At 34.2% G+C, this 27,565-nt stretch overlaps 3 protein-coding genes across 3 annotated transcripts; all 3 read left to right on the forward strand.

Moving 5' to 3' along the window:
• Window positions 1-786: 786 nt before the first annotated feature.
• Window positions 787-5,261, forward strand: LOC101211776 (subtilisin-like protease SBT5.3). Its single transcript, XM_031882863.1, has 13 exons — window positions 787-870; window positions 955-1,064; window positions 1,152-1,249; window positions 1,335-1,499; window positions 1,929-2,027; window positions 2,104-2,645; window positions 2,732-2,829; window positions 3,386-3,631; window positions 3,759-3,873; window positions 3,970-4,183; window positions 4,644-4,759; window positions 4,809-4,848; window positions 4,923-5,261. The coding sequence occupies exons 1-13, from the start codon at window positions 787-789 to the stop codon at window positions 5,180-5,182; spliced, it is 2,187 nt and encodes a 728-aa protein (XP_031738723.1). The 3' UTR covers window positions 5,183-5,261.
• Window positions 5,262-6,139: 878 nt separating this feature from the next.
• On the forward strand, window positions 6,140-14,387 carry LOC105434448 (subtilisin-like protease SBT5.4). The gene is made up of 11 exons (XM_011652160.2): window positions 6,140-6,264; window positions 6,978-7,087; window positions 7,457-7,554; window positions 8,272-8,436; window positions 8,551-8,653; window positions 9,497-10,034; window positions 10,941-11,038; window positions 11,531-11,776; window positions 12,071-12,185; window positions 12,386-12,599; window positions 13,535-14,387. The coding sequence occupies exons 1-11, from the start codon at window positions 6,205-6,207 to the stop codon at window positions 14,083-14,085; spliced, it is 2,298 nt and encodes a 765-aa protein (XP_011650462.2). The 5' UTR covers window positions 6,140-6,204; the 3' UTR covers window positions 14,086-14,387.
• A 1,158-nt stretch (window positions 14,388-15,545) lies between these two features.
• On the forward strand, window positions 15,546-27,349 carry LOC101206711 (gamma-tubulin complex component 2). Its single transcript, XM_004148222.3, has 21 exons — window positions 15,546-16,125; window positions 16,443-16,492; window positions 16,612-16,660; window positions 16,933-17,067; window positions 17,997-18,128; window positions 20,252-20,335; window positions 20,412-20,510; window positions 21,203-21,294; window positions 22,496-22,568; window positions 22,642-22,794; window positions 22,908-23,027; window positions 23,162-23,215; window positions 23,605-23,688; window positions 23,796-23,870; window positions 23,959-24,087; window positions 25,034-25,159; window positions 25,239-25,346; window positions 25,620-25,682; window positions 25,818-25,892; window positions 26,561-26,760; window positions 26,845-27,349. Exons 1-21 carry the CDS (start codon window positions 16,036-16,038, stop codon window positions 26,975-26,977), a joined length of 2,124 nt encoding a protein of 707 aa, XP_004148270.1. The 5' UTR covers window positions 15,546-16,035; the 3' UTR covers window positions 26,978-27,349.
• The last annotated feature ends 216 nt before the right edge of the window (window positions 27,350-27,565 follow it).

The raw sequence follows: 27,565 nt of genomic DNA on the forward strand, positions 1-27,565 counted from the left end.
AGACTAAAATAAAACCAGATTTTAGGAAGAAGAATAAAAGAATAACTGCTTTTTTTAAGAAAAAGAAGATACCAAGTTTCTAACTTTTTTAGAAAACTTATCTCTTGATTGCTAACCTGTGCTTCTATATGCTAATCAAGTTTAGACTCGCTTTGGGATAAAAAAGGAAAATTGAAATACAAAGGCAATACAAGACAATGATGAGATATTTGTGAAAAGGAAATCGTATAGTCAAAGTGAGATGACTCAATGATATTATGGACGTCCTTCGTTCTTAGAGTTTGAAGATTCAGTCCTCTAATCATATTATAATATATTTGTAAAAGGAGAAATGATTTGGTGTTCCTGAAAGTTGAAAAACAGAACTTAGTATGTTTTAGTTCAGAATGCAAAAACATTCCGTCTCTATTGCTCACAAAAAGCTAAGCATTTGCAAGAAAAAATTATACCTTATTTTTGGAAATTGTAATGGCCAAATATCTTATTTCCTTCTGAAAATCTGACATGATAACTGCTAAAAATTCCACCTTTTTATAGCAATAAATGCTTTTAAATCCTTTCCATAGTTATCCCAAGTCACCCAAATGAAACTTCTTCATCATACCAAGATTTTCCCACCATTCCTGCCTCTTGATCTTCCCCCATTTCTCTTCAAATTAAATGACCATTTCATAACTTTCTATAAGTAAATTCAATAGCCAAATCTGAGACGTCTGTTACTATTATAAAACTGAAAAGAATGAATGGTGTTCTTCATTATTCAGAAGAATTTTCCCGTAAAAAGACATGGAGGGCTTCAATATATCTTCGTTGTTTCTATTTTTATTTATTTTCCCTTTGTTGCAAGCATCCATCACTGCCACCCAAAAGGCAAGTCAATGATCATTGATGAATCTACAAAACTTTTGAATTGTTAATCTCAAATGACATTTTGCTATTGCTAATCTTTTGCAGTCCTACATTGTTTACTTGGGATCACATACACACGGCTCGAATCCTTCAGCGTTTGATCTCGAAATCGCAACAGAATCTCACTATAGTTTGCTTGGGTCATTGTTAGGAAGGTGGAGCGCCTTATAGTTTATGTCTTTATGTCATATAACTTACAACATTCCCTAATGCTAATTTGTTTAATTCTCATTTCTTCTCAGCCATGAAGCAGCTAAGGAAGCAATTTTCTATTCCTACAATCGACATATTAATGGCTTTGCAGCCATTCTTGACCAGAAAGTTGTACAAGATTTAGCAAGTAAATATGAATTGATTTTTTTATACTTTTGTTCATTTTTTGTTCTTTGTATATTTGTTAATACATGACATACATATTATGACAGGGAATCCTGCTGTGGTATCTATCCATGAGAACAAGGGAAGAAAACTGCACACAACAAGTTCATGGAAATTTCTTGGAGTAGAGCATGATGATGGAATTCCTCATAACTCTATTTGGAATCGTGCAAGTTTTGGTGAATCTACAATCATTGGCAACCTTGACACAGGTTGCTCTTGTTTCTATTCCAACTTTTTGAACATTCTGAAATTTAAGTAACGAAATTTCTGAAGTTTCCTTTCTCTGATAGGCTAAGAAGCACATATACATTAGTTTGTCTAGTACTGTATCTATGTCTGAAACGTGGACGAGTACGAGACACTTGCTAGACTATTGTATAACGTCAAAATAGAACCAAAATTTGGTAAACATACATCACTAAATAGACATGTGGCAATCATAATATAATCTGATTGCCAAATATATCAAACTAATTTTTTAAACATATAAATGTGTAAACTCATCGACTTCGAATTTCCTTTTATGTTTTAGTAAGTGTGTTCTTGTTGCATCCTTTCTAAATTCTGAAAAAATGGTGTGTAATCATGTCCATATACTGTCATATCCATGCTTCCTAGCTAATTGATATTCGGTACAGGCGTTTGGCCAGAATCAAGGAGTTTCAATGATGAAGGATATGGACCTGTTCCCACAAGGTGGAAGGGAAGTTGTGAGGGTGGATCCAAATTTCACTGCAACAGGAACTTACACAAATCCCTCTTTATTATCTTTCTCTATTTCTTTCTACATTGTACTTATAAAGTTTCAAAAATACAGGAAGCTAATTGGAGCAAAATATTTCAACAAGGGCTATGCAGCTAATGCCGGATCTCTCAATGCAAGCTATGAAACAGCAAGAGACAATGAAGGCCATGGAACACACACTTTATCCACAGCTGGGGGCAATTTCATTTCAGGAGCTAATGTTTTTGGGAATGGCAATGGCACTGCAAAAGGAGGGTCCCCTAAAGCCCTTGTTGCTGCATATAAAGTATGTTGGCCTCAAGTGGATTCTGGTGGTGGTTGTTATGATGCTGATATACTAGCAGCTATGGAAGCTGCTATTAGTGATGGAGTTGATGTTCTCTCACTTTCACTTGGTGGAGGTTCCAAAGATTTTTCCGACGACGTAACGGCTATTGGGGCCTTCCATGCCGTTCAACAAGGTATTGTCGTCGTTTGTTCTGCAGGTAACTCTGGACCAGCTCCAGGGACAGTTGAAAATGTGGCACCTTGGATCATAACTGTGGGGGCTAGCACAATCAATAGAGACTTTACAAGTTTTGTTTCGCTTGGAAACAAGAAGCATATTAAGGTACTCTTCTTAATTAAATTCATACTCATGGGCTCTATTTTATCATGTTTTTGCTGCTTTTAATGATCTTCAATTGTTTATACAAGGGTGCAAGTCTTTCTGATAAAATATTGCCAGAACAGAAATTCTATCCATTGATCGATGCTGTAGATGCAAAAGCCAACAAAGTTTCATCCGATATCGCGTGAGTATAGTTTCAATTTGGCTTGATTACTTTTCACTTTAGTTCATTTTGGTTCATGTGCTTTCAAACCTTTGTACAGTTGAGTCTCTACTTTTCGAAACGTCCATTTTAAAAGTGACTATTTTGCAAGATCAAAATGGTCATCTTTTCAAAGTTCATTAAGATCAAAGCTTATGTTTTAAAAGTACATATAGGAACTAAAACAATATTTCAATCTTTCAATTTTTTCCACAATCATCAAGTCATGGTAGATTTATGTAAGAACAGTGACCTAAGAAGCACATGCACTTTAGTTTGGCTAACATGTCCGTGTCTCACATGTGTCAAACACTTGGAAGCATAATACACTTTTTAGCACAACAAATGTGTTAGACATGTATCAAGCAATTTCCTTTGTATTAAACATGTCCTTGTTGTATTTGTGTTCTAGATTTTTAAAAATTTACATGCCATCTTGTCAGGTCATGTTGTGTCCATGTTTCGTATCTATATTTGTGCCGTTTAAACAGTGACCATAGTCATATTAAATTGAGAAAACTTCGATGAATCTTTGCAGCCAACTATGTCTGGTGGGCTCCCTTGATCCCGAAAAGGTAAAAGGGAAGATTATAATTTGCCTTAGAGGGGAAAATGCAAGAGCAGACAAAGGTTATGCGGCAGTTAAAGCAGGTGCTGTTGGAATGATTCTTGCTAACGCTGAGGAAAATGGGGATGAAATTATAGCTGATGCTCACCTACTTCCTGTTTCTCATGTAAGCTATACTGATGGCCAATCAATCTACCAATACATCAATTCCACCAAGTAAGACACTCCATCTACTCCCATCCATTGATTTAGTTTTCTATTGGTGACTCGTCTTACTCTATAACATTTACTTTCATTAACTCCCATGGTTACTTACAAAACTCATATTTTTTACTTCAACCAGAACTCCAATGGCTTACATGACTCATGTAAGAACAGAGTTAGGAATCAAACCAGCACCAGTTATGGCTTCATTCTCATCAAGAGGTCCTAATACAGTTGAGGAGACAATACTCAAGGTTTTCATTCCTAAAACTGATCTGTGAAGTATTCAATGTCCAACAAAGAATATTTTGAGTTTGCTTTGTATCTCATTTATTTTTTGGTTTCTGCAGCCTGATATAACAGCACCTGGTGTCAATATCCTAGCAGCCTACTCTGAAGATGCATCGCCAAGTGGTTCATTCTTTGATAAACGTCGAATTCCATTTAATATAGTATCTGGAACTTCCATGTCATGCCCCCATATTTCTGGTATTGTTGGCCTTCTCAAGACCCTTTATCCCAATTGGAGTCCAGCAGCAATCAAATCAGCAATCATGACCACAGGTAAATTCAAAATAATATGAAATTTTAAACACACACATGTACTATAGTTTCGTGGTCTCATACTTACACGCTCTGACACTTGTTGGACACGTATTGAACACTTGTTAGTGTAATAGATGTAATTCTAACTAGTTGTACGAAATCAAAGTTGGTTCAACATTGTTAGACATGCCTTAAAGTATTGATATAATTAACTCTAATGTTACCCATTAACTTAACCTTGTAAGTTTAGTAGTGATTCAAGAAGTCCTCTATGTTCAAACTCTCGTAATGTTATTTCCTCCCGTATTGGATCTTCTATACGGATTTTTAAGCCCACAAGTCCAAACGAATTGTTGACGTATTAATGTAATTAAAGTTACCGTAACCGGTTAAGTACTAGTATTTTGACCTAAATCGTCTAACCTCTCTTGTTAAATCTTGGAAACTAAAATCTCTCTTACCAATTTCCTTTTTGCAGCTGAAAGCAGAGCCAATGACATGCATCCAATACAAAACGGAGGCAACCTTAAAGCCAACTCATTTGCATATGGTGCAGGACATGTCCAACCCAACAGAGCAATGAACCCTGGCCTTGTTTATGACCTTACCACCAAGGACTACATGAATTTCTTATGTGCTCAAGGCTACAACAAATCCCAAATCAGTAAATTCTCAGCTATGTCGTTCGTTTGTTCAAAGTCGTTCAAACTAACAGATTTCAACTACCCATCAATCTCCATACCCGACATGAAATCAGGGGTTGTGACAATCAAAAGAAGAGTTAAGAATGTGGGAAAGCCAAGCACTTACGTTGCTAGAGTGAAAGTACCCCATGGAGTATCAGTTTCGGTTGAACCAAGAACATTAAAGTTTACCAGGATTGATGAAGAGAAAAGTTTCAAAGTTGTAATTGGGAGTGTTGCAAATAACAAGCATAAAGGGTATGTATTTGGATCTTTAATATGGGAAGATGGGAAGCATCATGTGAGAAGCCCAATTGTAGTGAATTTGGGATGATTTGGTTTTGAAGAAGTTTGTTATTTTCTAATCTAAATTCTACTGTTTACAAGGATTATTATAATGGATTCTTCTTTCCTGATCTTTTCTTACCCTTTTTTCACCTTAAATTGTTTACAATAGAGTGATGCAAATGCAAACTAGTTTGTAGAGATATTGCACAATTATGTTTATCTTTGTAAAAATGTCTCATTCGTCTCTTTAAATACATTAACTATATCATCCCACAAAAGTATAGAAAGGAGAGGCAACCCATTTGAAAAGTTAGGTGTTAAGACAAAGTTGGAAATATTAAATTTGCCTTATGGCATATATGTAATGTAGTCTTAAAGAATTTCAACTAATTAATAATAAGAAAAAATAATTCATATCTACTCTACACTACCCTATTCAATATAGTTTTGGCTTAAAGTTTTAATTACATTAAATTAAACCTAAACCCAAAACTAATAGGATTTTCTTTTCTTTTCTAATTGGGTTCACTCTTTTAAAATCTCAACTTAGAAAAAATTACGTTTTTGATCCCTAAATTTTCAAACTCGACGTTTCACAATCCCTAAAAGTTTGATTCTGTCTATAGCCAATTTTCATTTAATTACTAACGAAAACTTGACGTGACGCTATTTTCTCCCTCTCCTTGTTTTCCCACCATCGGTGATTTTATTGGAAAAAAGATTGAACTACAAACTCTAAAAGGAAATATACAAGGTTACAGTTTTTTTAGGTCAACACAACACGTAGAGTGGGAGATTAATTCGGACAATTTCTTTAAATCAATGATATACATATCTTAATCAATTGAATTAGACCGACATTCGTGTAAAGTTAAAACCGTTCTTTACCATACTTTTATTATATAGCATTATTGTTTTGATAATTTCACATTCATGTAAAAATGAGTTGGCATTTGTATAAAGATGAAGAGATTCGTATGCTTTAAAAGCTCAGCAATTGCAAGAGAAATACCTATTTTTGGAATATGCCATGAACAAAAATAAGAAGGATGAATTGGGTTCTATGAAATGGGACATAAACCATATAACCATATCCGATCTTGGGTTATTCCTTTGTTTTTTTACAAGGTATGTTATTAAATCATTTACATTTCCTTACCATACTCATCCTTATAATTTCTTTATTAAACCATAATTTTTCACCATTTTTGCATCTTGGGTTTTCTCATCTCTCTTATAATGGGAAGAATCTCCCATCACTTACTATATGATAAAAATGAATATACCCAAAGTTTAATTCAACATTTATAACATAGTGAGGATTATTAATTATAAAAGCTAGTAAGAAATAGAGAAGAGTTAGGACATATTATTTCATGAGAATTAAGGCAATGGAGGCTTTCAATCTTTCTCCATTGCTTCTTTCATTCCTTCTTTTTGCTTTGTTTCAAACATCCACCATTGCAACCAAGAAGGCTAGTCAATAAATTATTCAAATGTTTTTAAGGCTTTTTTTTAACCCTTCCGTTTTTCGTTTTTTGAAAATGAAGCCTACAAACACGCATGCCATCTCTAAAATGTCATGCTATGTTATCTGTTTTCTACTCTTATTTTCAAAACCAAGTGAAATTTTAAAAAGTAAACAAAATAGTATTTAAAATCTTGTTTTTTCGCTTTTGGAACTTGGTTAAGATTTTAACTCTCGAACTTAAGAAAAAGAAAAAAAATACACTTAATTTTCAAAAACCAAAAATGAAAAACGAAGTGGTTATCAATCGGGGCTTAATGTTAATGTTTATTTCAAATGGGGCGCTTAAAATTTTTCTTTTATGTTGGTGCAGTCTTATATTGTTTATTTGGGATCACATTCACATGGGTTTAATCCTTCTTCAACTGATGCTCAAATTGCAACAGAATCTCACTTTAATTTGCTTGGATCCTTTTTGGGAAGGTGAAGTTTTTTACTTTCAAATCATTTAGTGCATATTTTGTATGGTTAGAATGCCTTGAATCTATAATTTGGCCTTCTTGAATCTATAATTTGGCCTTCGATTCTAGAGTGTAGAGGAGTATGTCATATCTAAACTCTTCTAATCCTAGGCGTCTCAATAGTTTGAAATTTCATATTTTCTCTTTAATAATAAAGTTGTTATCTTCTTTTGTCCGTGGACTTCTAACACACAATATATAAACCAAGTCAACTTCTATATCGGTTTCTCTAGTGTTTATGTTTTCTGTTTTCTTCGATCGTTGATTGCTTTGCATGTTTAACTCTCTCACTTTGATATATGTACACTGTTTTTTGTGTTTCTAAGTACAGCAATGAAGAAGCTAAGGAAGCAATTTTCTACTCATACAATCGACACATCAATGGCTTTGCAGCTGTGGTAGATCAGAAAGTTGCTGAAGATTTAGCAAGTAAAATATTCATTTTTTGTTTTTTGTATTGAAAATTTGTGCTTGTTTTCCTCGCAACACGTAGAAAAAACTGTCTCGTTTGATAACTAGTTCGTTTTTAATTATCTGTTTTTAAGATTGATGTGTGTTCTTCCAATCTCTTTGGTGTGGTTTCACTTTTCTTCGAGAAACATTAGAATTCTTTGTCAAAATCTAAAAACAACTTTTCTAGGTTTGGTTTTTTAAAATATTGGAAGAAAACATCAACAACATAGCATAAAACTTTTGAAGTGAAAGTAGAGTTCCAAGCTTTATTTTCAAAAATAAAAAACAAACGATGAAGGTTTAGTTTTTAAAATTTAAAAAATATGTGCTTGTTTTGCTCATAATTATTACTCATGATTTTCATATTTCTAATGTTAAGCATTTGAATTCTTAACCAAAGTGAGGTGATATTTATAAACAACAATACATAAAAACAGTAGTGGTATTTATAACCTTAATTCCCAAAAACAGAAAATAAAAAACCAACTGGATATCAAACAAAACTAAAAAAGTTACCAAACAATACCTATTTTTCTTAGTTGCTGAAAAATCGACTTCAATTTTAAAAACATATAAAAAGTAGATGACGATAAAAAAATGGTTATCAAACAAGACATACAATCTGTTGGGGTTAGTTTTCTACATCAATGTAATACCAATGGTGTTTTTCTCCTTTTTTCTTTTCTCTGTTAGAACACCCTGATGTGGTATCAGTACTTGAAAACAAAGGAAGAAAACTTCACACAACAAATTCATGGAAGTTTCTTGGACTTGAGAATAATGGTGCAATTCCTTCAAACTCCCTTTGGAATCTTGCAAGTTTCGGTGAATCTACAATCATTGGCAATCTTGACACAGGTTTTGTTCTGTTTCACTTTTTTTTTCTTTCAAGTTTTTAGATATAATTTTGCAATTTCTGTAATGGGTTTTTTCTTTTTTCGTGTGTGTATTGCATAATTGGAATGAAAACAGGTGTTTGGCCAGAATCAAAGAGCTTCAGTGATAAAGAATATGGACCTATCCCATCAAGGTGGAAGGGAAGTTGTGAAGGTGGCTCCAAATTTTATTGCAACAGGTCCTTTATACATCAATCTTTGCTTCATTACCCCCTCTTTTAATTCTTTGGTATTAAACAAGCACGGATACTTTAGTTTGACTAACTTGTACATACTTAATATCGATTGATTAATACACTTTGTTCGATGCATATTGAAGAACTGTTAAGGATATATACTAAGTAGACTTGGTAAGAAATAGGTTAACTTCACAAATTTGGTTCTTATGGTTTGAGTAAAGTTATAATTTAATCTCTATGGTTAATAATTAGAATTTAGTTTATATGGTAGGAATTAAATAAAATCGTAGATAACAATTTTGCAATTTATCATATAAAATGTCTACCAAGTCCATCATTCGACATTCGATTTCTTTTGTCTAATGGGTTTCAAAAATATTTAAAATTTGTTCGAGTTTTAGGAACCAAATAAACAAAAAGTTCGAAGTCTTATTAAGTGTAACACTTTCTAAAGTTCAAATTAACAAATATAGATCTAAAAGTTCATGGACTAAACTTGTAATTTAACATAACCTTCTGTTTTTTAATCACAGTACAAATGCATAAACCCTTGACGTATGAAGTTCATTCTTGTATAAAAAATGATAGTATTAAACTTGTCTCTAACTACCGTGCTTGTGTTAAGCTAGCTTGTTCTCTACATATGAAAACTTGTCCCTATCATGTCTATGTTGTCGATCTAGCTAGTTCTCGTATTGTATGAAAACTTGTCCATATATCGTCTATGTCAATCTAGCTAGTTCTCAAATTGTATGAAAGCTTGCCCCCATCGTGTTTATATTGATCTAGCTAGTTCTCGTGTCGTAAGAGTATCTTGTATTGAACCTCCTTACAAAAACACAGGAAGCTAATTGGAGCAAGGTATTACAACAAAGGATATGCAGCCATTGTGGGACCTCTAAACTCAAGCTATGAATCAGCAAGGGACCATGAAGGGCATGGAACACACACATTATCAACAGCAGGAGGCCATTTTGTTCCAAATGCCAATTTATTTGGGTATGGTAATGGCACTGCAAAGGGAGGTTCCCCTAAAGCCCTTGTTGCTGCCTATAAAGTTTGTTGGCCACAAGTGCTCTTTTTTGGTGAGTGCTTTGACGCAGACATTCTTGCTGGCTTTGAAGCTGCCATTGGTGATGGAGTTGATGTTCTATCTGTTTCACTTGGTGGAAGTCCATCTGATTTTGCCAAAGATTCAATATCTATAGGATCATTTCATGCAGTTCAAAATGGTATTGTTGTTGTTTGTTCTGCTGGAAACTCTGGCCCAACTCCTGGCTCTGTTTCTAATGTTGCACCATGGATTATAACTGTGGGAGCTAGCACTACTGACCGGCTTTATACGAGTTATGTTGCAATCGGAGACAAGAGGCACTTCAAGGTACTCTTCTAAGAAACAAAGATACTTTAGTTATGTCTCTAGCTAACTTAGTTGCTTTCATGTAATACCATCAACTTTGTTTCTTTTTCGTTCTGACTTATCCTTCGGACGTGGGTTTCCTCTAGCCCGACTGTTGTCTATTTGCTCTCTTGAACTCTTCTCTAGTTCCTCCTTATACAAAAAGGATCGTTTTGACGAGGGTGCTAAGAATGTGTCAACCTAGTTGAGATATTCAAGTTTACCTATTGGCTCCTATATTATTTAGTATCTTTCTCTCTATGAGTTAATGTCTCACTAACTAGCGTTGGCACATATACGAATATGTTAGTGATGGATAAAACTTTCTAGTTAATGTCAAAATTAGAAAAAAAAACAAGAATTTAGGTGAAAAACTTTAAATCTAGAGACAAACTACGAACTACCAGAAAGAAAGAAATTCACTATGTAAAAAATTATTACATTCACATAGAATTCTCTCCTCGATCAATTATTATAAAAACATTCTCTCAAAGTTTTTTTTGCCATTAATACCCTTTTTCAATCTCAAACGAGAGCATACAAAAAGGGAAGTTTAATTAAAGTTAACACACCAACCGTAACTCAGACAATTTGAAAACAAAGTTGCATGCTTCACTATGACTTCATCACTTTCTTTCAAACTTCTCGAATACTAATTGTCATAATATATAATAATATAGGACAAAAACTATAGATTTTGAAAGCAAACTCGTCTGACTTGAATTTTTACTTCTAATATAAAAATGATATATATCTAATCTATATATTGGTAAACATGTATCCTTGCTCAATGTCTCTATATTGTGTCGTGTTTGTATTTTATATCAATATCCTTGCTTCTTAACTAATCATTTTAGTTCATGTATGATCTTCAACTATCAACACCAGGGTGCAAGTGTTTCTGATAAAAAATTGCCAGTTCAGAAGTTCTATCCATTGATCAGTTCTCTAGATGCAAAAGCCAAAAATGTCACGGACAACGATGCGTGAGTATATCTTCGTTTCAATTATATAAAATGCTCCCTTGAGTAGGTTTCAATCGTATTCTTAAACGTTGAAAACAATAATTTAGTAATGTTTGGGGTGTAATTTTGAAATTGTTAAATCACTTTTGTCACATACAAAATCACTTCAAAACACTCTTTAAATATATCTTCTAAGTAACTTTGAAAATGACTAAAGAGACTTTAACCATTTAGAGTCGCTTCCAGTCATTAGTTTTCTATATATATAGTTGAGAGCATAAGCTTTAAATGTTTTTACTGTTACGAATGCCTTCCAAATTTTACAATCAGACATAGATAGGTACACGTTCGTTTTCATTTTAAACATTAGAATGAAACTTTTCAAAGTGATCTAAAATGGCGTTATATATAACCGAAACCTAAGATATAAAGTTCAAAGTCTTTTCATGGTAATAACAAGAACAAAAATGAGATTTAAGAGAAAATTTGACTGTGTTGTTATAATTATTGTAGGCTACTATGTGAAGAAGGGTCTCTTGATCCTAAAAAGGTAAACGGGAAGATTATAATTTGCCTTAGAGGAGACAATGCAAGAGTGGCCAAAGGTTATGTGGCTGCTAAAGCAGGTGCTGTTGGGATGATTCTTGCTAATGCTGAGGAAAATGGGGATGAAATTTTGGCTGATGCACATTTGCTTCCTGCTTCTCATATAACCTATTCTGATGGCCAATTAGTCTACCAATACATCAACTCTACCAAGTAAATTTTACTATCTTCTTCTTCTATCACAACTCCTATGTTGGTTAAATAAATGATTACACACGTCTAAGTTTGAAAAGAGATCCTAATTGCATGTAAATAATAAAGCAAAGAAATGAATAGAGGTGCAATGTACTGTCTATAGAATTAATTTTTAAAAACCAAATAGAACCTTAGAGGTTCGTTAGACATCATCTTTTTATCTCCAAAGATTCATTAGACACAAACTTAAAATTTCAAATACGACGAAAGCACTCATAGAACTCATATGACATATTTTATACTATGAACTAGAATTCCAATGGCTTACATGACACACGTAAGGACAGAGGAAGGAATCAAACCAGCACCAGTTATGGCTTCATTCTCGTCAAGAGGTCCCAACACAGTCGATCCATCAATACTCAAGGTTAGGTTAAAATGTCCTGAATCAGTTATCTAAAACTTTGAATTATCAATGCATCATTATGCTTTATCTTATATCTAATATATATACTAAATCTCATGTGTTGGTTGGTTTTCTTGTATGATTAGTTTAGATAAATGTACAAAATTCAATAACAATATCCAGATCAGAAATCATAAGATTTTTGTTTATAATATTTTCAGCCAGATATAACAGCACCAGGTGAGAATATATTAGCAGCTTATAGTAGAGATGCATCACCAACAGGGACAGATTTTGATAAACGTAGAGTGCCATTTAATGTTGAATCTGGGACTTCTATGTCATGCCCTCATGTTTCTGGGATTGTTGGTCTTCTCAAAACACTTTATCCTAAATGGAGTCCTGCTGCTATTAGATCTGCTATCATGACCACAGGTACATTTTTTCTTTCTTAATTATTTTCTTCAATCATTCTTCTTTTTATATACAGTTGAACTGCAAATTATCTTAAGTGGGTTTGATGACAATTAGGAGAAAATAAGTTCAATTTTCCATCCCGAGCATTCCATAATGATATATCTAGATTATAGCATGATACTGTCTATTTTAGACATTACTTTAGGGATTTTGTTTTTTGTTTCACCTAGAAAGGCTTAAAGCATGGAAGATTATTGCATCTCATCTAAATAACTTCTCGTTTATTATTGATATGGAAGATTATTGCAATTTGGTTTGCCGATGTATTAAGCTAACCGTAGGTCAAATTAGATTAGTTTAGTGGTATTCATCTCTAAAGGTCGGAGATACAACCCCCTGTAGTTGTATTAAAAAAAGCTAATTATAGTTGAGGTAACTACACATAGTTACACAATCGGTTTAATAACTATATTTAATAGAGATGGTTATGCTCACTTAGCAAAATGTGAAACTTTGGTCGTGCACTCTTACAACTCTCCCATCCAAATGAAGGACCGTCAAAAGGTCTCCTCTCAAATAGTACGTCATCCATTCATGTGTACTTCCAAGTCAACTCTCGTTCCCTCAAATCCATTTCTTGTCCAAAATTAGCTCAACCATGGATCATAATGATTATGTGATAACTCACTTTTTTTTCATCTAGGCACACCAGTACCAGTAAGTATAAGGGGCATGACTCTAATGATATAAATAATAGTGTAAATATCAGTAAGCATAACAAATTGTGAATAGTGTAAATATCATGTAAATGATAAACATGTGAACTTGCTTAAAGTTGATAATACAAGCATTGTATAATTGAGCTGTGTTCATTTTGACTTACATCGACATTTTAAACGTTGGATGTTTACATAATTTTGCATTTAAGAAACATTTGACTTAAATCTTGGCAGCTGGAACAAAGGCCAATGACTTGACTCCAATACTAAGCACAAATCAAGAGAAAGCAAATGCATTCGCATATGGTGCAGGCCATGTTAGTCCAAACAGAGCAGCAGATCCAGGCCTTGTTTATGATCTTTCCACTAAGGACTATTTGAATTACTTATGTGCTCAAGGCTACAACACTGCACAAATCAAACAATTCTCCAATGACACTTCATTCGTTTGTTCGAAATCATTCAAACTAACCGATCTCAACTACCCGTCGATCTCGATCCCAATTTTGGAGTATGATGTTGCCGTGAAGATCAAAAGGAAACTGAAGAATGTGGGAAGTCCAGGCACATATGTTGTTCAAGTCAAAGAGCCACTAGGGGTTTCGGTTTCGGTTGAGCCAACTAGTTTGAAGTTCACTGGAATTGATGAAGAGAAGAGTTTTCGAGTTGTATTGAAGAGTTATGAGCCTAATGGTTCTGGTCCAAAGTATCTGTTTGGGAAACTTGAATGGTCCGATGGGAAGCATCGTGTTAGAAGTCCAATTGTAGTGAGATTAGGTGGATGATCATTATATTTGGGATGAGTACTATGCTCAAGTCAGCTGGATGGGACCATTGTTTTGGTTGTGCTAGCACATTCTTATGGAAAATTCTTCTCTTGTTCACAGTGTGTCGTTAATTATGTACTCATGTTCAATGATAATGGATTTCTCTTTGCTTTCACTTTTTGCATAAAATAGAGTAATAGAAAGTTGAATTAAGAGAAAATTTCAAACACTTTGTAGAAACTGCAGCATTTGAGCCACTTGAGGCCAACTACAAAATGAAAATGGAATGGATGCCACACGAAGACTTTTGGGAGAGTAAATTGATTCCATGCCTTGTCTCAATTAAATTTATTTGTCTTTTCATATGTTCGTATTTTTTTTCTTTACAATATGTGGAAGGAGAGAATTTAATTTTTTACTTCGTAGTTGTAGTACACAAACGTTATGCAGTTGAATTATATTCATTTTAGCTATGATCGTAGTTTTAAATACACCAATTGTATTTGTAAAAAAAAATCAACATATTCATCATCCTTGCCGAACAAAAGAACAAAAGAAAGTTGAAATTCAATGCTTATTAGTTAATTAAAAATAATTATAAAGTCAAATTCTAAAAATAATTAATAATTTATTGATGAAGAAAATAAAACTTTATTAATTATTAATTTGAAGTGATTGCAAAATTAAGTGTGTAGCAACTTTTAAAGAATTATAAATATAATAAAATCAATCAAAGGACGCATACATATCTACTAAATACTTTCAATCTCACATCTCCGCAGTACTAAAACCACTATAAAGACTTTTGAACACTACTTGTAGTGTAATATAATCCAAAACTCATGTTATGATTGAACACTTTGGCCAAATCTGTAATACTAAACTCATTATGTTATAGTAGCTTTCCATTTTTCCAATTATTTTCACGTTTTACAATTCCATTTTCATTTCGTCTTCAATTTCACATACATTCAAATAATCACTTTGATTTTCTCATTAGTTTTGATTAGATTACAACTCCCAAAGAGTCCTTAAATACTTGAAAGTTTTTCCTCCATTCTATAAAACTAAATGCATATTTTTTGTCCCATAAAATTCCAATTCCCAATGCAAATATGTAGAGTTGTTTTTTTAAAATATTTAAAAATACAAAATAAATTAAAATATTTATAAATTATAACAAAACCATCGTAGCTATTGAATATTTGTTATATACAAGAGGTAAATATTTTATAAAATTTGCTATCTTTTTTTATAATTCTCCTAGATAATATTTTTAAAATTAATTCACAAAAACAATATGAAAATATAATTTTAAAATTCAGAGTGAAAATGTTAATAAAAAAAAAAGCTAGTAATATGAACTAAAATTAAGATTTATCCAAAGTTTAATAACCAAAATTCATTGGTTTTAATTTTTTTAAAAATAATTTGACATTTTGTAATTATTTAACGAATTTCAAATTTTTTGTTTGAACTTTGTTTGATTCAAAACGGAGAGTGAAAGAAGAGAAAAAGGGAAAAGGCTCTCTCACTCTTCTTCTATCTCTGTCACTCATCTTCCATTTTTTGCCCTCTCGATCTTCAATTACTCTCACCCTTCAGCCATTTTCCCTCAAGAACTCTTCCTCGCTCTCTCACTCCTGATTTCACTCTGTTTAATTTGCAAAACACGTACACCCAAATTGCTCATTCCTTCTTCCCCTCTTCGTTTCACTCCGATCATCTAATGTTCTAGCTGCACCACTAACTGAAATTCTTTGGGTGGAGGGAGGGGGTTTTTTGAAATGGGTCTTTGGAAAACGCCATGTTAAACCAATCTTAGGTGCCCCCATCAGCCTGTACTGCGCTGAATTCTAAGAAGGTGGGAAATTTTCTCACATTTCAGTTCCTGGGAACTCTCAGATTCTCTCCATCTTGTTGGGGTCTAAGGAAATTTGGTTACAACTGAATTGAAGTTGAGAAACTATGGAAAGTACAGCTTCTACATCGATTTCAAGTCCTTCGACTCCTCGTTGGAACCTCGAGAGGCCCTTTCTCACTGGCCGTTTTCACCAGGTTTCTACTTCTTCTCCTTTTTATTTATTTATTCACGTTTAGTTTCTTCCATATCGAACAGAAATGTATCTGTATTTTGAGAAGAATAGGGTCTAAGCTATGCCATTATGTGAATTCCGAGTTGGAGAGACTTAATTGGAGCTTCTGCAATTGGATTAGTATCAATTACTCCTGTTATGTATTTTAGTTGTTCCTGAATTTCTTTTTCTGCTATGAGTTATGATCATTGTAGTTTTGATTCTTTTGTTGGTCTGTTGTATAGAAATTGAGTACTCGCTTTGTGATTTTCTCTTTTTGTTTTCAAAATTATACTCCAGGAAGCAAAAACTACTTCTCGTTTTGCTGAATTAAAGTTGGATTCCTTCAGGTAAATGACATTTTAATAAAATGTATTTTTATCTTATCTCTTTACTCCTTTTTTAGTGCACAGAGTTATTACTACTTGAAAGAGTACTTATAGTACACTTTAAAATTCAATTTTCTCAGCAATGGGGGCCTGGAAAAGGCCATAGGCTGTTATGATGCTGCAATTCAGGTATGATTTTCCTTTATGACGAGGTGTTAACTACTTCCTGTCAAACTTGAGGAACTTATTACAACTTGGATCTGTTCTATAGGTTGTACTACAAGTTCTTGAGTTCTAAACTCGAGCAACTTATTGTAATTTTGTAATATAGTTCGATATTTGATTGTTCTTGAATCCCTTGTTCTGACATGAAATTGTTTCTCGTTATTATTTTTTATCTTTACATTTTCATCGCGATGTCTGACACTAGTAATTGTGTTCTGTCATGCCTATATTTGTAGGAACTTATTGTAATTGATGATCTCCTCTCTGCTCTGCTTGGAATTGAGGGACGCTATATTTCAATTAAACGAGTTCATGGCAAGGAGAATGAAGTTTCTTTCCAGGTTGAGGCATCTATGGATTTGACTCTTCAGGTAGCAATTTTGAAGGCATAAACTTAAAGTTACTACAATTGCTGGTGTTTATTTATTTGTTATTATTTTCTGCATTTGTAGGTGTGATTTGTGATTAGTATGTTACGAATCAAGTTTTGTTTTCAAGCCTCTAACTATCTTGATATTGTGCTTCCAAGTGATAATTAACTCATTTTTAGCTGGTGCAGATCATAAATAAATAAATAAGTTGAATGAGACATCAGTAAATTGTGTATTGTGGATGTTTAAGTTCTTTGCAAGCATACTGTATGTGACCTCAAATTGGAGTGCCTGGCACAAATCCTTTTGCAACATCCCCTCTCTTCTTTTCTTTGTAGACTGGAGGCCTTTCATTTGAGAGGCCCTTTTCTCATCACCTCGAGAGGCCCTTTTCTCATCCACAAGCCTTTATGTTGTTTTTCTCTCTCTGTTTTTGAATATGGCATTTTTCAATCCTTATTAAAAAAACATAGTTAGTTTAGATCTTCTTATGGAGTGTGGAAATAATTATCAGAGTTTGTTATCTTTTTGGAACAGAATTAGCTAGTAGACTTTGTAATTTTATACACGTTTTGACATCTCATGATAATTTCTTTGCAGTGGTTTGTACTTTACATTGATCAAATGTAGGGGATCCGTAGATACCGTATTGCTATAATGTTGATGATTTTGTAAGTAGCTTAGTGAGTTGCATGCGGTAAAGCATCATTCATTTTGTTCTTCCTGGGATATGCGTCAACCATTAATCATATTTCTATATGGAAGTTTAAAGATTTTATTGAACAATGCAATTTGTAATAATTTCCATGATATGCAAAAACTTGAACTATGACAATTACAATCACGCTCACTATGAATTATTAATATTTTCATCTGATTTTGATGTTGGGACTAAACTCTTCTTATGCTAATTAAGGCTAATATTGCAGGAATTGGCAAAAAGAATATTTCCTCTGTGTGAGAGCTTTCTGTTCATTAGTCAGTTTGTTGAATCAAGATCTCAGTTCAAAAAGGGCTTAGTTAATCATGCCTTTGCTGCTGCACTTAGAGCTCTCCTTCTAGTAAGTACTTCATTTCTTTGGAAAGAAAAAAGCTCTGATGTAAAATTTTTATCCTTCTGAGTAAAGCTGGAAAAAAGCCTTCATATTCTTTCTATTTTATGAGCACATCCTTATACTGGGAAAAAAAACCGTGCAAGGTAGTGGGAGATGATTTTTGGAAACAACATATTAGAACCACACAACGCCTTCCTTTTTCTATTACATTTTTCGTCTTTTAATGTTGAAAAGAACAATATTCGTCAAGAATGAATAAGAGAATATAAAAGAGTAATGCAAAAAAAGGAAAATCTAGTCCGAAAGAACCAAATGAACTACAAAAAGTAGAAAAGCACAAGAAAATTACAAAAAGGGGCTCCCCTTCAAAGGATAGTTATCACATGCAGGACTGTTGTTTTTCATGGTGGTCGGAGAAAATCAATGGCGGCTATCGGTTAAAGGGTGAAGGGAGAAGGGGGAGGAGAGAGCGTCCCTTTTGTTGTATTCTTTTTCAATGTCTGACCATGAGCATTTCTGGTGCTTGGTCGATCTGACGCTTATGTTCATCTTGATGAGATGTCCTTTTTAACTCCTAAATGAAAGCTAAACTGATTGACAATAATTTGGACAGGTTCTTGGTGCAAGGAAAGAGAGTAGCCATAGCTTAGGCTGTCCTTGCTAGCATTAGAAATAGATGGTGAAAACCCCTTTGGACACTATTAGTCGAGTACTTGCAGATGGCTAGATCAATCAGTTTCAGGATTTAGGGAAGGAAAAAGTCCCGCTTCCATGGTGCCAGGCTGCTATTCTGATACTTCTACAAGAACAGAAGAGAAGGTTTGTCATTTAACAAATCATTGTCAATGAGGAGCTTTTCCTATTCTAGAACTTCTGTTAGAACCTTGGGAGACAGACATTCGACTTGAATTGGCTATCTTTGTAAGTTGTTTCAATCCTAGTGTGTATTACAAAGATTCCGTTTGGAACTTAAATGCGGTTAAGATCCCAGGGAAGGCACCCTCATTTAGAGAATAGAAGAATGATCTGAGGTGCTGTTAACTTTCCCAAAAACACTTAGCTTCTTTATGAGCCCACTGGATAAAGAGATTGCTATTGATAACAGGTTATTTATGTGTTTATTAAGGTGCTTCCGGTGATAGGGTCTCCATTAGACTTTTCAGAGGTCCTTCTAGACATTGAGGTCTCCCTACTGACTCCATCAGTCCAAGCACAACCCATAACAACAATACCATGTGTGGGAGTGATTTTGAAATAATTGATACAAGTTTTTCCATTTTTAGAATTACTCAAAAGGTAACTTCAATTATTCAAAATCAATTTTAATAGAATGAATATTTCGTTTAGAATTTCAAAACCTGACATTCACTAAGTTTCTGGTAGTCTACCCTTCAGAATCATCATGCAAAGACGAGTTAACAGAAATTATTTTGTATACGCAAGGCATTACCTCAGCAATACAAGTAGAATTCAACCCTAAACCACAACAATCCTATCTGCTCACCATAGTCATTAGTGTAGGTCCAGCTGATGCCTTGAGCTTGAGAACATAACTCTTAGCAAGTCACCTAACTGCCTTGTTCAGTTTCGATTACAAGAGGAAGATGATGCCTGGGTTAAAGGTTCTAACTCTAACTTAAGCAAGTCTTTAGATCAGATCCTGGATAAATTGTTTAATTTAAAATTTAAAATTTTCTTTAACACATGCTCGTAATGATAATTGAAAAAAAGGTGCCTTTGTATCCTCATTTGGTCATTCATGTCTATGTTCCTGTATGAGAATTTACTTTTTAACACAATAGTGACTGAGCTCTTGAGGATCAAATCTGATTTCACAAACAAATGTGTGCTCTTGAAAAGAAATTATGAGTATGATTATGAAAATGGAAACACGTATGAAATATATTTGAAAGGTTGCAATGTGTTTAAAGTGCAAGAAGCACTTTAAATGTACCAGTAACAACTTATATCAGCAACAGAGTAATTTTTCTAAAGGGGAAGATAAAATATACCAATCAGAAGCTTGAACACTATCCCATAGGATTGTGTTTAGAGTCTATTAATTATAGTCTCAAAATATGTTGAATTGGACACTGAATGTTTAATTTTCTTCTGTTGTTGGCCCATAGGATTACCAAGCAATGGTAGCCCAGCTTGAGCACCAGTTTCGACTTGGTAGACTTTCCATCCAGGGATTGTGGTTTTACTGTCAGGTTTGAGCTTCTCTCAATTTCTATGGATTCATTTCAAGTATGCCTTCTCACATTTTTGGCTATGTCACACTTGCAGCCTATGATGGGTTCCATGCAAGCATTATTTGCAGTCACACGGCAAGTTTCAGCTAATGATATTGCAGGGTCTGCAGTTCTTAATCTCTTGCAGAGCCAGGTACTGCATTCATAGTCGAGATGCATAGTAATCATCAGATTCTTTCAGCAAGTTTTCCTAGCTTATAGAACATCCTTTGGACATTGATATTTGGCTATTCTGTGAATAGTTGTAGATTGTTGGGCTCTTGTTCTTCTACTGCCTCTCCTTTCACTGTTCCTTCTCTCTCTCTCTCTCTCTCTCTCTCTCTCTCTCCTCTCCTCTCCCCTCTTTTTTTCTTTCTTGAATTTTGCCCTGTTCCTCATCACTGGACCTGGCCTAACCATTTGTGAATCCAATATAACCAAGTTTTTTTCTTTTATCATAGCTCATCCATGAGACCATGACCTTTTTATAGTTCATATTATCAGTTAAGATAACCCAAGCCATAATCTTAGAAGCTCTACCATCATTTCCATCAACATAGTGGAATCTATAATATGTTTCACATTAATTGGATCCAACTTTAATTCAAAAACTTTAGAAGAAACCATCTTTTTAATCCATCTGCTGAAACTCAACCAATAATCTTATATATGATCTCAACCTAATGAAGGGCTCTAATTCACTCATCTTGTAAGCCTTTATCTCTTAGAAATTATGCAAACGAGTGTCTTCTTGAGACGTGTGTCAGAAAATTTATGAAATTGAGTTTTAGAACTCACTGAATAGATCATCTTCAATGATGCTAAATCTTTGCTTTTCTAGTTTAGGCCAAGGCTATGGCTGGTGATAATGCAGTGAGGTCTTTGCTGGAGAAGATGACACAGTGTGCAAGCAATGCTTACCTTGGTATATTAGAAAGGTTGGTTCAAAGAATTGATCTAATTTTTTATAATAATAGTTTGCGAACTTTCTTCCCCATGAACCAACACACACACGCAGACATGCCTAAAGCCCTAAAAAGAGCAGAGAAAAAATCCATTTGGTTATTTATCAAGTGTCTATTAATGAACTTGGACTTAATTTTTTAAGTGACAATTTCATTGCTTGTTGATGGCTTTGTCTGATTTATGGGATTAGAGTAATTAAACAACTCGAGAGTTTTCTTAGATAAGTTGTCTCCTCTCTCTTCTTTTTTTTGATTTTGTACCATTTACAGTCCTTATTTGGAGATCTCAGCATATGTTGTCTGACACCATTACTTTAGATTCAAATGTCTTTTCCTAACCATTTCTTTAGGAGATGGGATCTCTTATCCTCTTTCTTAGGTTGTTTTGTTTGAGCTCGTCGATATCCTTTGTTTCTGATTATTTAGAACCATGAAAATGCAAAATACACAATCAACTACTTCATGGTCCTTTTGGTTTGGTTGGGGCTTTGCTCTTCTCATATTGTTGCTGAAAGGAGACAATATGAGTGCACATTTAAAACTGTGGTGGTATTTTTTAGAATCATGGATTTGCAGTCCTTACTTTGTCTTGCCATCCATAGAGGCTGGTTCAAACTTTTCTGTTGCTTTAGAGTATTTGAATAACCAATCCAACATGGTTGTTTATTTGCACAAATTATTTATTACCCACTATTAAATCACTAATTCACCCAAAAGCTTAAGCTAGTGGTTGAAGGCAAAATTTGATTGTATATCACCAACACTCCCCCCCACTTGTGAGTTTGAAATATTTGTAAGGTTTAACAAGTGGAATCAATTTTACCTCACTTTTGGGTTTGAAATATTTGAAAGGCCCAACAAGTGGAAATTGATTTTAATTGGGGAGGAAACGATAGTGCGGGGGCTTGAACATAGGACCTCCCTGGACCACCTGCTCTGATACCATATTAAATCACCAATTCACCCAAAAGCTTAAGCTAGTGGTTGAAGGAAAATTTAATTATATATCACCAACACCCACGATTCAACTTTGCCAACATGTATGGGTTTTTTAGAAGTCACTTTTTCTGGAAAGTAACTGCCCCTTTCCCCTCCTCACTGTTTTGTGGCCATGTTTTTCCATTTTATTATTTATTGATCAGATTGCCAAAATATAAATTAATTTAAATTTCAGATGGGTTTATGAGGGAGTAATTGATGATCCTTATGGTGAATTTTTCATTGAGGAAAACAAATCTCTGAAGAAGGTATGGAGCTTTCTACCATATTTTAGAATATTGTGCATTGTAGTTCTCATGGTTATGAAGTATGTTATTCTAGGAGAGCCTCAATCAAGATTATGACACAAAGTATTGGAGGCAACGCTATAGTCTCAAGGAGGGAATTCCTACATTTCTTGCAAATATAGCAGGCATGATATTGACAACAGGAAAATATTTAAATGTCATGAGAGAATGTGGGCATAATGTTCAGGTTGATTTATTTATTTTTTTGTTTGTTAGAACTTTTTTATCCTCGTCATTGCTATGTTATTTGGTTAATTTGTAAAATAATAAAAAAGATATATGATTTTATTGCTATTTCAGCTACCAGCATCAGAAAATTCGAAGTTAATGAGTTTTGGCTCAAATCATCAATATTTAGAATGTATAAAAGCTGCGTATGATTTTTCCAGTAGTGAACTATTGAAACTTATTAAAGAAAAGGTAGCATTCAATGAATTCCTTCTTTGCTGGTTCCTTTCCTTATTTTCATCCATCTTTTCTTTTAAATATTTTTCTAGCTTTCATTCGTGGAAATTTCTTTACGATACTGGAAAGTTTTGGTCTTGTCCCTGCAGTATGACCTGATGGGGAAGCTGAGGTCAATTAAGCATTACCTTCTGCTTGATCAGGTATTTGATCTTTGATTGGTAAACTTATGCTGCCCTCAATGAACCTAGGAGCCTAACATTATTGTCATGTTAGGCTCAGTCCACTCGGAATGCTTTGAAGTATTGCATACTTATAAATTCATAAGAAATACCCTTCTCTAATTAATTGATTCTGTTGGTCTGTCTTCTGAGGAACTACCATAGTGTAGCATGAATCAAGTTAAGCAATGCAATGTCTTTCCTGTTGCGATAGACACTAGTAGTGCACTCAGTGTAGAAAAAGTAAAAAAAAAAAAAGAGAGTTACCATTTATAATACCAGGATTCTCCTAATGGAGTTGTATTGAAGATTTCCCATGTGGTTTTTTATTAATTTATTCATTTGTTAGCAAATCATATTCACGATTGCAGGGTGATTTCTTGGTTCATTTTATGGACATTGCTCGAGATGAACTTTCAAAAAAGCTTGATGAGATTTCTGTAGAGAAGTTACAGGTTTGATCCTAACCTCTGTCTAGAACTAGGGCCAACTTTTACTGATTATTTCCTAATGAGTAATGTTGGTGCATCATTATTAAAATGATACCTTCATGGCCATCTAGTCTCTTCTGGATGTTGCCTTACGCACCACAGCAGCTGCAGCAGATCCTTGCCATGAGGACTTAACGTGTTGTGTGGTAAGCTAATTGCAGTTTATTTTTTGTATGATGCAGAAAATACAAAAAAAAATGTCCGTTTTATTTTCATTTTTAAACATACTTTCAGGAAAGAATGTCATTGCCTAAAAGCTTGCGTGCACTCAAGGATCTAGTTGACAGTAAGACTCTTGACATCAATGATCAGGAAGAACCCATGGGCATTACTGGCCTTGAGGCATTTTCGTTAAGTTACAAGGTAACTTAATCAAATTGGCCTTTGAAAAGTTACTTTGAATTTATAATATTTCATTTCATTTCTGAAGTAATACTATCAGTCTACAGCATAGATGGCTTAAACATTCGCCTAGGCACCTAACCCTCTGCTATTTATCCTAGTCATATTTATTCAAGGGTCAGTCCCTTTGGATAATATCTGGATTTAAGTTTTGGACAGTTATCTGTAACAAACTTTTAGGTTGGGCATTAGAAAAATCCACCCTTAATCACTAGATGATGTATACTAATTAAACTCGTAAACAATCAATTCGTTCAAATAGAAAAGTTTCTTTGGTGGTCCACGGACCATTGTCAGGATGAAAAAGAAGTTTTCTTATTGATTTCTAAAGAATAGTCAATGATGTGGTGAAGCTTAAGTGAGAAAGGATGGAGGGGACTAAATTACATTATCTACCCTTAAAGGTAAAAAATAATAGAATCCCAAGTAGAAAGTAAAATAATTACAAACTAAGTCATAAGCCTTTGTGTGATGTCTCTTGAGAAAATCCACGCCAGTTTTGAGTAGATCATCATAGTTAATCTTCAAACTTTTGGGGAAAAAAGAAGCTAGAGTGAAACTTTCTGTCTGGCTTGAGGACTTCGCCTCACAGCATTTTTGTAAGGACCTCTCTGCACAGGTAAGCTCCCACTCTTCTGATCTCCAAAAAGAAAAAGGGATGAGAAAATGAGAGAGTGAAAGAAGGAAGGGTGAGTTAATGTAGGGTATGAAAAAAATAAAAAAAATAAAGTACTTTATGTATAATGTGTTGTATGATTAGAAATATTAACTAGTTATTGGCTCAATACTAGGCATTCTTAAACTAATATTTGGCTTGAACCGGTATCATTTTTTTCCATTGTGCCATTTGGTTTATATTTTTTGTTTGTATTTATTTTGTATATATTCAATGGGAGCACAATTTCAGGTCAGGTGGCCATTGTCTATAGTTATATCATGGAAATCTCTATCAAAGTACCAGCTGATCTTTCGCTTTCTTTTCCACTGCAAGCATGTGGAACGCCAACTTTGTTGGGCATGGCAAGTGCATCAGGTATGATCTTAGTTTTCTTTTCATGGTTTGATGGTCATTTAGCATTCGTTTTTCACACATAAATAATGATCTATGGCAGGGGGTTCGTTCCCTTAATATCCGCGGTACATCCATCTCAAGATCATCTTTACTCTGTCGTTCAATGCTTAAATTCATTAATAGCCTTCTGCACTATTTGACCTTTGAGGTAGGGTTCTCTTTCAGAAAATTAATTTTTCATTGTTTGAAAATGATGCTTGCATTGTGTACCGTAGTCTGAGTTTTCTCGAGTTTATATTTAATTTCTTTCTCCATCCTACTTGAGCATGTGGTCGACCATTAGTATGTTTTGTTTCCATTATGTTTTTCCTTGACGGCGACTTTAATTCCAAACCCACATTGCCCATAACCTGTCATTACGTTTTTTCTTGATAGCAATGGAATCTGGCATTTGGTTTTTTGACAAGTTTTTTGGTTTTAGGTTCTTGAACCCAATTGGCATGTAATGCACAACCGGATTCAGACTGCAAAAAGCATTGATGAGGTACATTCCCTTCTGTAACTTATGTTGGAAGAATAAGAGTTTTATCATGCACTGCTAAAGTGCCTATTGTAAGAGTTTTACCATGTATTGCTAAAGTTCCTTGTGTAAGTAAATTTGATAAGCTCCTTTGATCAGGTTATTCAGCATCATGATTTCTTTCTTGACAAGTGTCTCCGAGAATGTTTACTTTTGTTGCCACAGTTACTTAAGGTCAGTTAATGATGTATGTTTTTTTCTCCTCAACTTGCTTTGTAAGTAGAATGGTATAACTAGCTTTAAAAATCGTCAACATGTGCACCCAGTACCCCTATGTCTAGGTGAGATGTGCAGCAACAATAAGGTGACTTCATTCAGAAAAAAAATAAAAAGGGATAATAGGATCAGGGCAAGATGGGCTAAATGGAAGAATATTCCAATTTCATCAGGACGAGCTTTGGCTCATTCAGTGTACTAGAGTAGTCCCCTTTATCGTTTCTCCTGCATAGGACTCCCATTAAATGCATTAAGATCCTGGAGAAATAGTTAGGAATTTTTAAATGGAGAGGATCAATTCTTGTCAAAATTATCTCCACCTTGGGAATTGAAAGTCTTCCTTCCTTCCCATCTTGTTCAGACGGCTATTTGTTGGGTTCCCTTTAAGAGAAAACACCTCCCTCCTGGAATGGTTGTTGAGGTTGTTTCAAGAGGGAGAGAGTATCATGGAAAGAGATTATTAGCAGTTTAGCAGTAAATATGGGGCCGAGAACTCCCGTTGCCTGACTTTTAAGTGTCAAAAACAAATAGATCCAATCGTCCTATACATTGAATTATAAATCACAAACTTTCAGTGCTGTTCATTTGTTGTTGTGGTCTTCTACTAATATATTCTCCTTGTGCAGAAAGTGGAGAGGTTGAAATTGTTATGCCTGCAGTATGCAGCAGCTACACAGTGGTTGATTTCATCCTCCATTGATGTATGTAAGTCAGAGGAATCGTCTGATAGCATGATTTGTTCCGAAAAAACCAAGCAATGGAATGGAAGAACACCCAAGGGGACAAAACTAACCACCTCCAACTCGGCAGTCATGGAGTCTATCCTGTAAGTTAATAATGTGCGACCGTTTACCATCATACCTCACACTTGAAAGTTCTTGCACTTACATCCGCTTTGCACACATTGCAGTAAATTTGAGAAGGAATTCAACTCTGAGCTTCAGAGTTTGGGACCAATTTTGAGTAAAAGCTCTCAGGCTGAGCCATATTTAACTCACCTTGCTCAGTGGATTCTTGGGATTGAAATGACAAATAGGTTCTGAGTTTCTTACCTCATGTAACTTTACTGAATTAGAATTACTAGGGGTCTAACGACCTTGAACAAGATTTGTTCAGTAGGTTGTACAAGTGTGTCCTTGAGTTCTAAGAATTGCTAGAGCTTTAGAAGGCTAAATGTTTTGATTGCTACAGTTTGCCCAGTATGTCTGTCCATATCATCTTAACCTTCTCTAGGAGTCGGGTTATTTACACGGCGATGTGGTTCATTTTTACTTGTGAGCGTTTAGATAGTTAACAAGTTATTGAATATAAGGAACTTTACTTGTTTCTTGTATGTGACAGGAGATGAGAATGATCACAATGTTGGCTCTCCTTTGCCTTCATGGTTCACTTTTTGTTTTGTTCTTGTGGTTTAATTCCTCTTTTAGTTTTCCATTTCTCTTTTCTCCTAGTTGTCTTGTTTACTGAAAACCTCTCAACAAAAAGATCATAGCATTCATGATTTGGATTGTGATATGTTTCTCTGTTTTTGTAAAATGCTTTCTTACCAAAGTCGCATTTGATAACTCAAATTTAATTGTTGATAAAATAAATCGAGTCAATGTAAACATAACTTAATTGACATGAATTAT

Source organism: Cucumis sativus, chromosome 3, assembly GCF_000004075.3.
Source record: "Cucumis sativus cultivar 9930 chromosome 3, Cucumber_9930_V3, whole genome shotgun sequence".
Taxonomy (NCBI): domain Eukaryota; kingdom Viridiplantae; phylum Streptophyta; class Magnoliopsida; order Cucurbitales; family Cucurbitaceae; genus Cucumis; species Cucumis sativus.

What these genes read in the sequence shown, in the direction of transcription:
- LOC101211776 (XM_031882863.1), top strand. Translation starts at nt 787, where the DNA reads ATGGAGGGCTTCAATATATCTTCGTTGTTTCTATTTTTATTTATTTTC. An exon ending in GAAACAAGAAGCATATTAAG is followed by an intron (nt 2,646 to 2,731) that starts GTACTCTTCTTA and finishes TGTTTATACAAG; the next exon opens with GGTGCAAGTCTTTCTGATAA. An exon ending in CAATACATCAATTCCACCAA is followed by an intron (nt 3,632 to 3,758) that starts GTAAGACACTCC and finishes TACTTCAACCAG; the next exon opens with AACTCCAATGGCTTACATGA.
- LOC105434448 (XM_011652160.2), top strand. Translation starts at nt 6,205, where the DNA reads ATGGGACATAAACCATATAACCATATCCGATCTTGGGTTATTCCTTTG. An exon ending in AATGTCACGGACAACGATGC is followed by an intron (nt 11,039 to 11,530) that starts GTGAGTATATCT and finishes TAATTATTGTAG; the next exon opens with GCTACTATGTGAAGAAGGGT. An exon ending in CAATACATCAACTCTACCAA is followed by an intron (nt 11,777 to 12,070) that starts GTAAATTTTACT and finishes ACTATGAACTAG; the next exon opens with AATTCCAATGGCTTACATGA.
- LOC101206711 (XM_004148222.3), top strand. Translation starts at nt 16,036, where the DNA reads ATGGAAAGTACAGCTTCTACATCGATTTCAAGTCCTTCGACTCCTCGT. An exon ending in AGGACTTAACGTGTTGTGTG is followed by an intron (nt 23,871 to 23,958) that starts GTAAGCTAATTG and finishes ACATACTTTCAG; the next exon opens with GAAAGAATGTCATTGCCTAA. An exon ending in GCAGTCATGGAGTCTATCCT is followed by an intron (nt 26,761 to 26,844) that starts GTAAGTTAATAA and finishes CACACATTGCAG; the next exon opens with TAAATTTGAGAAGGAATTCA.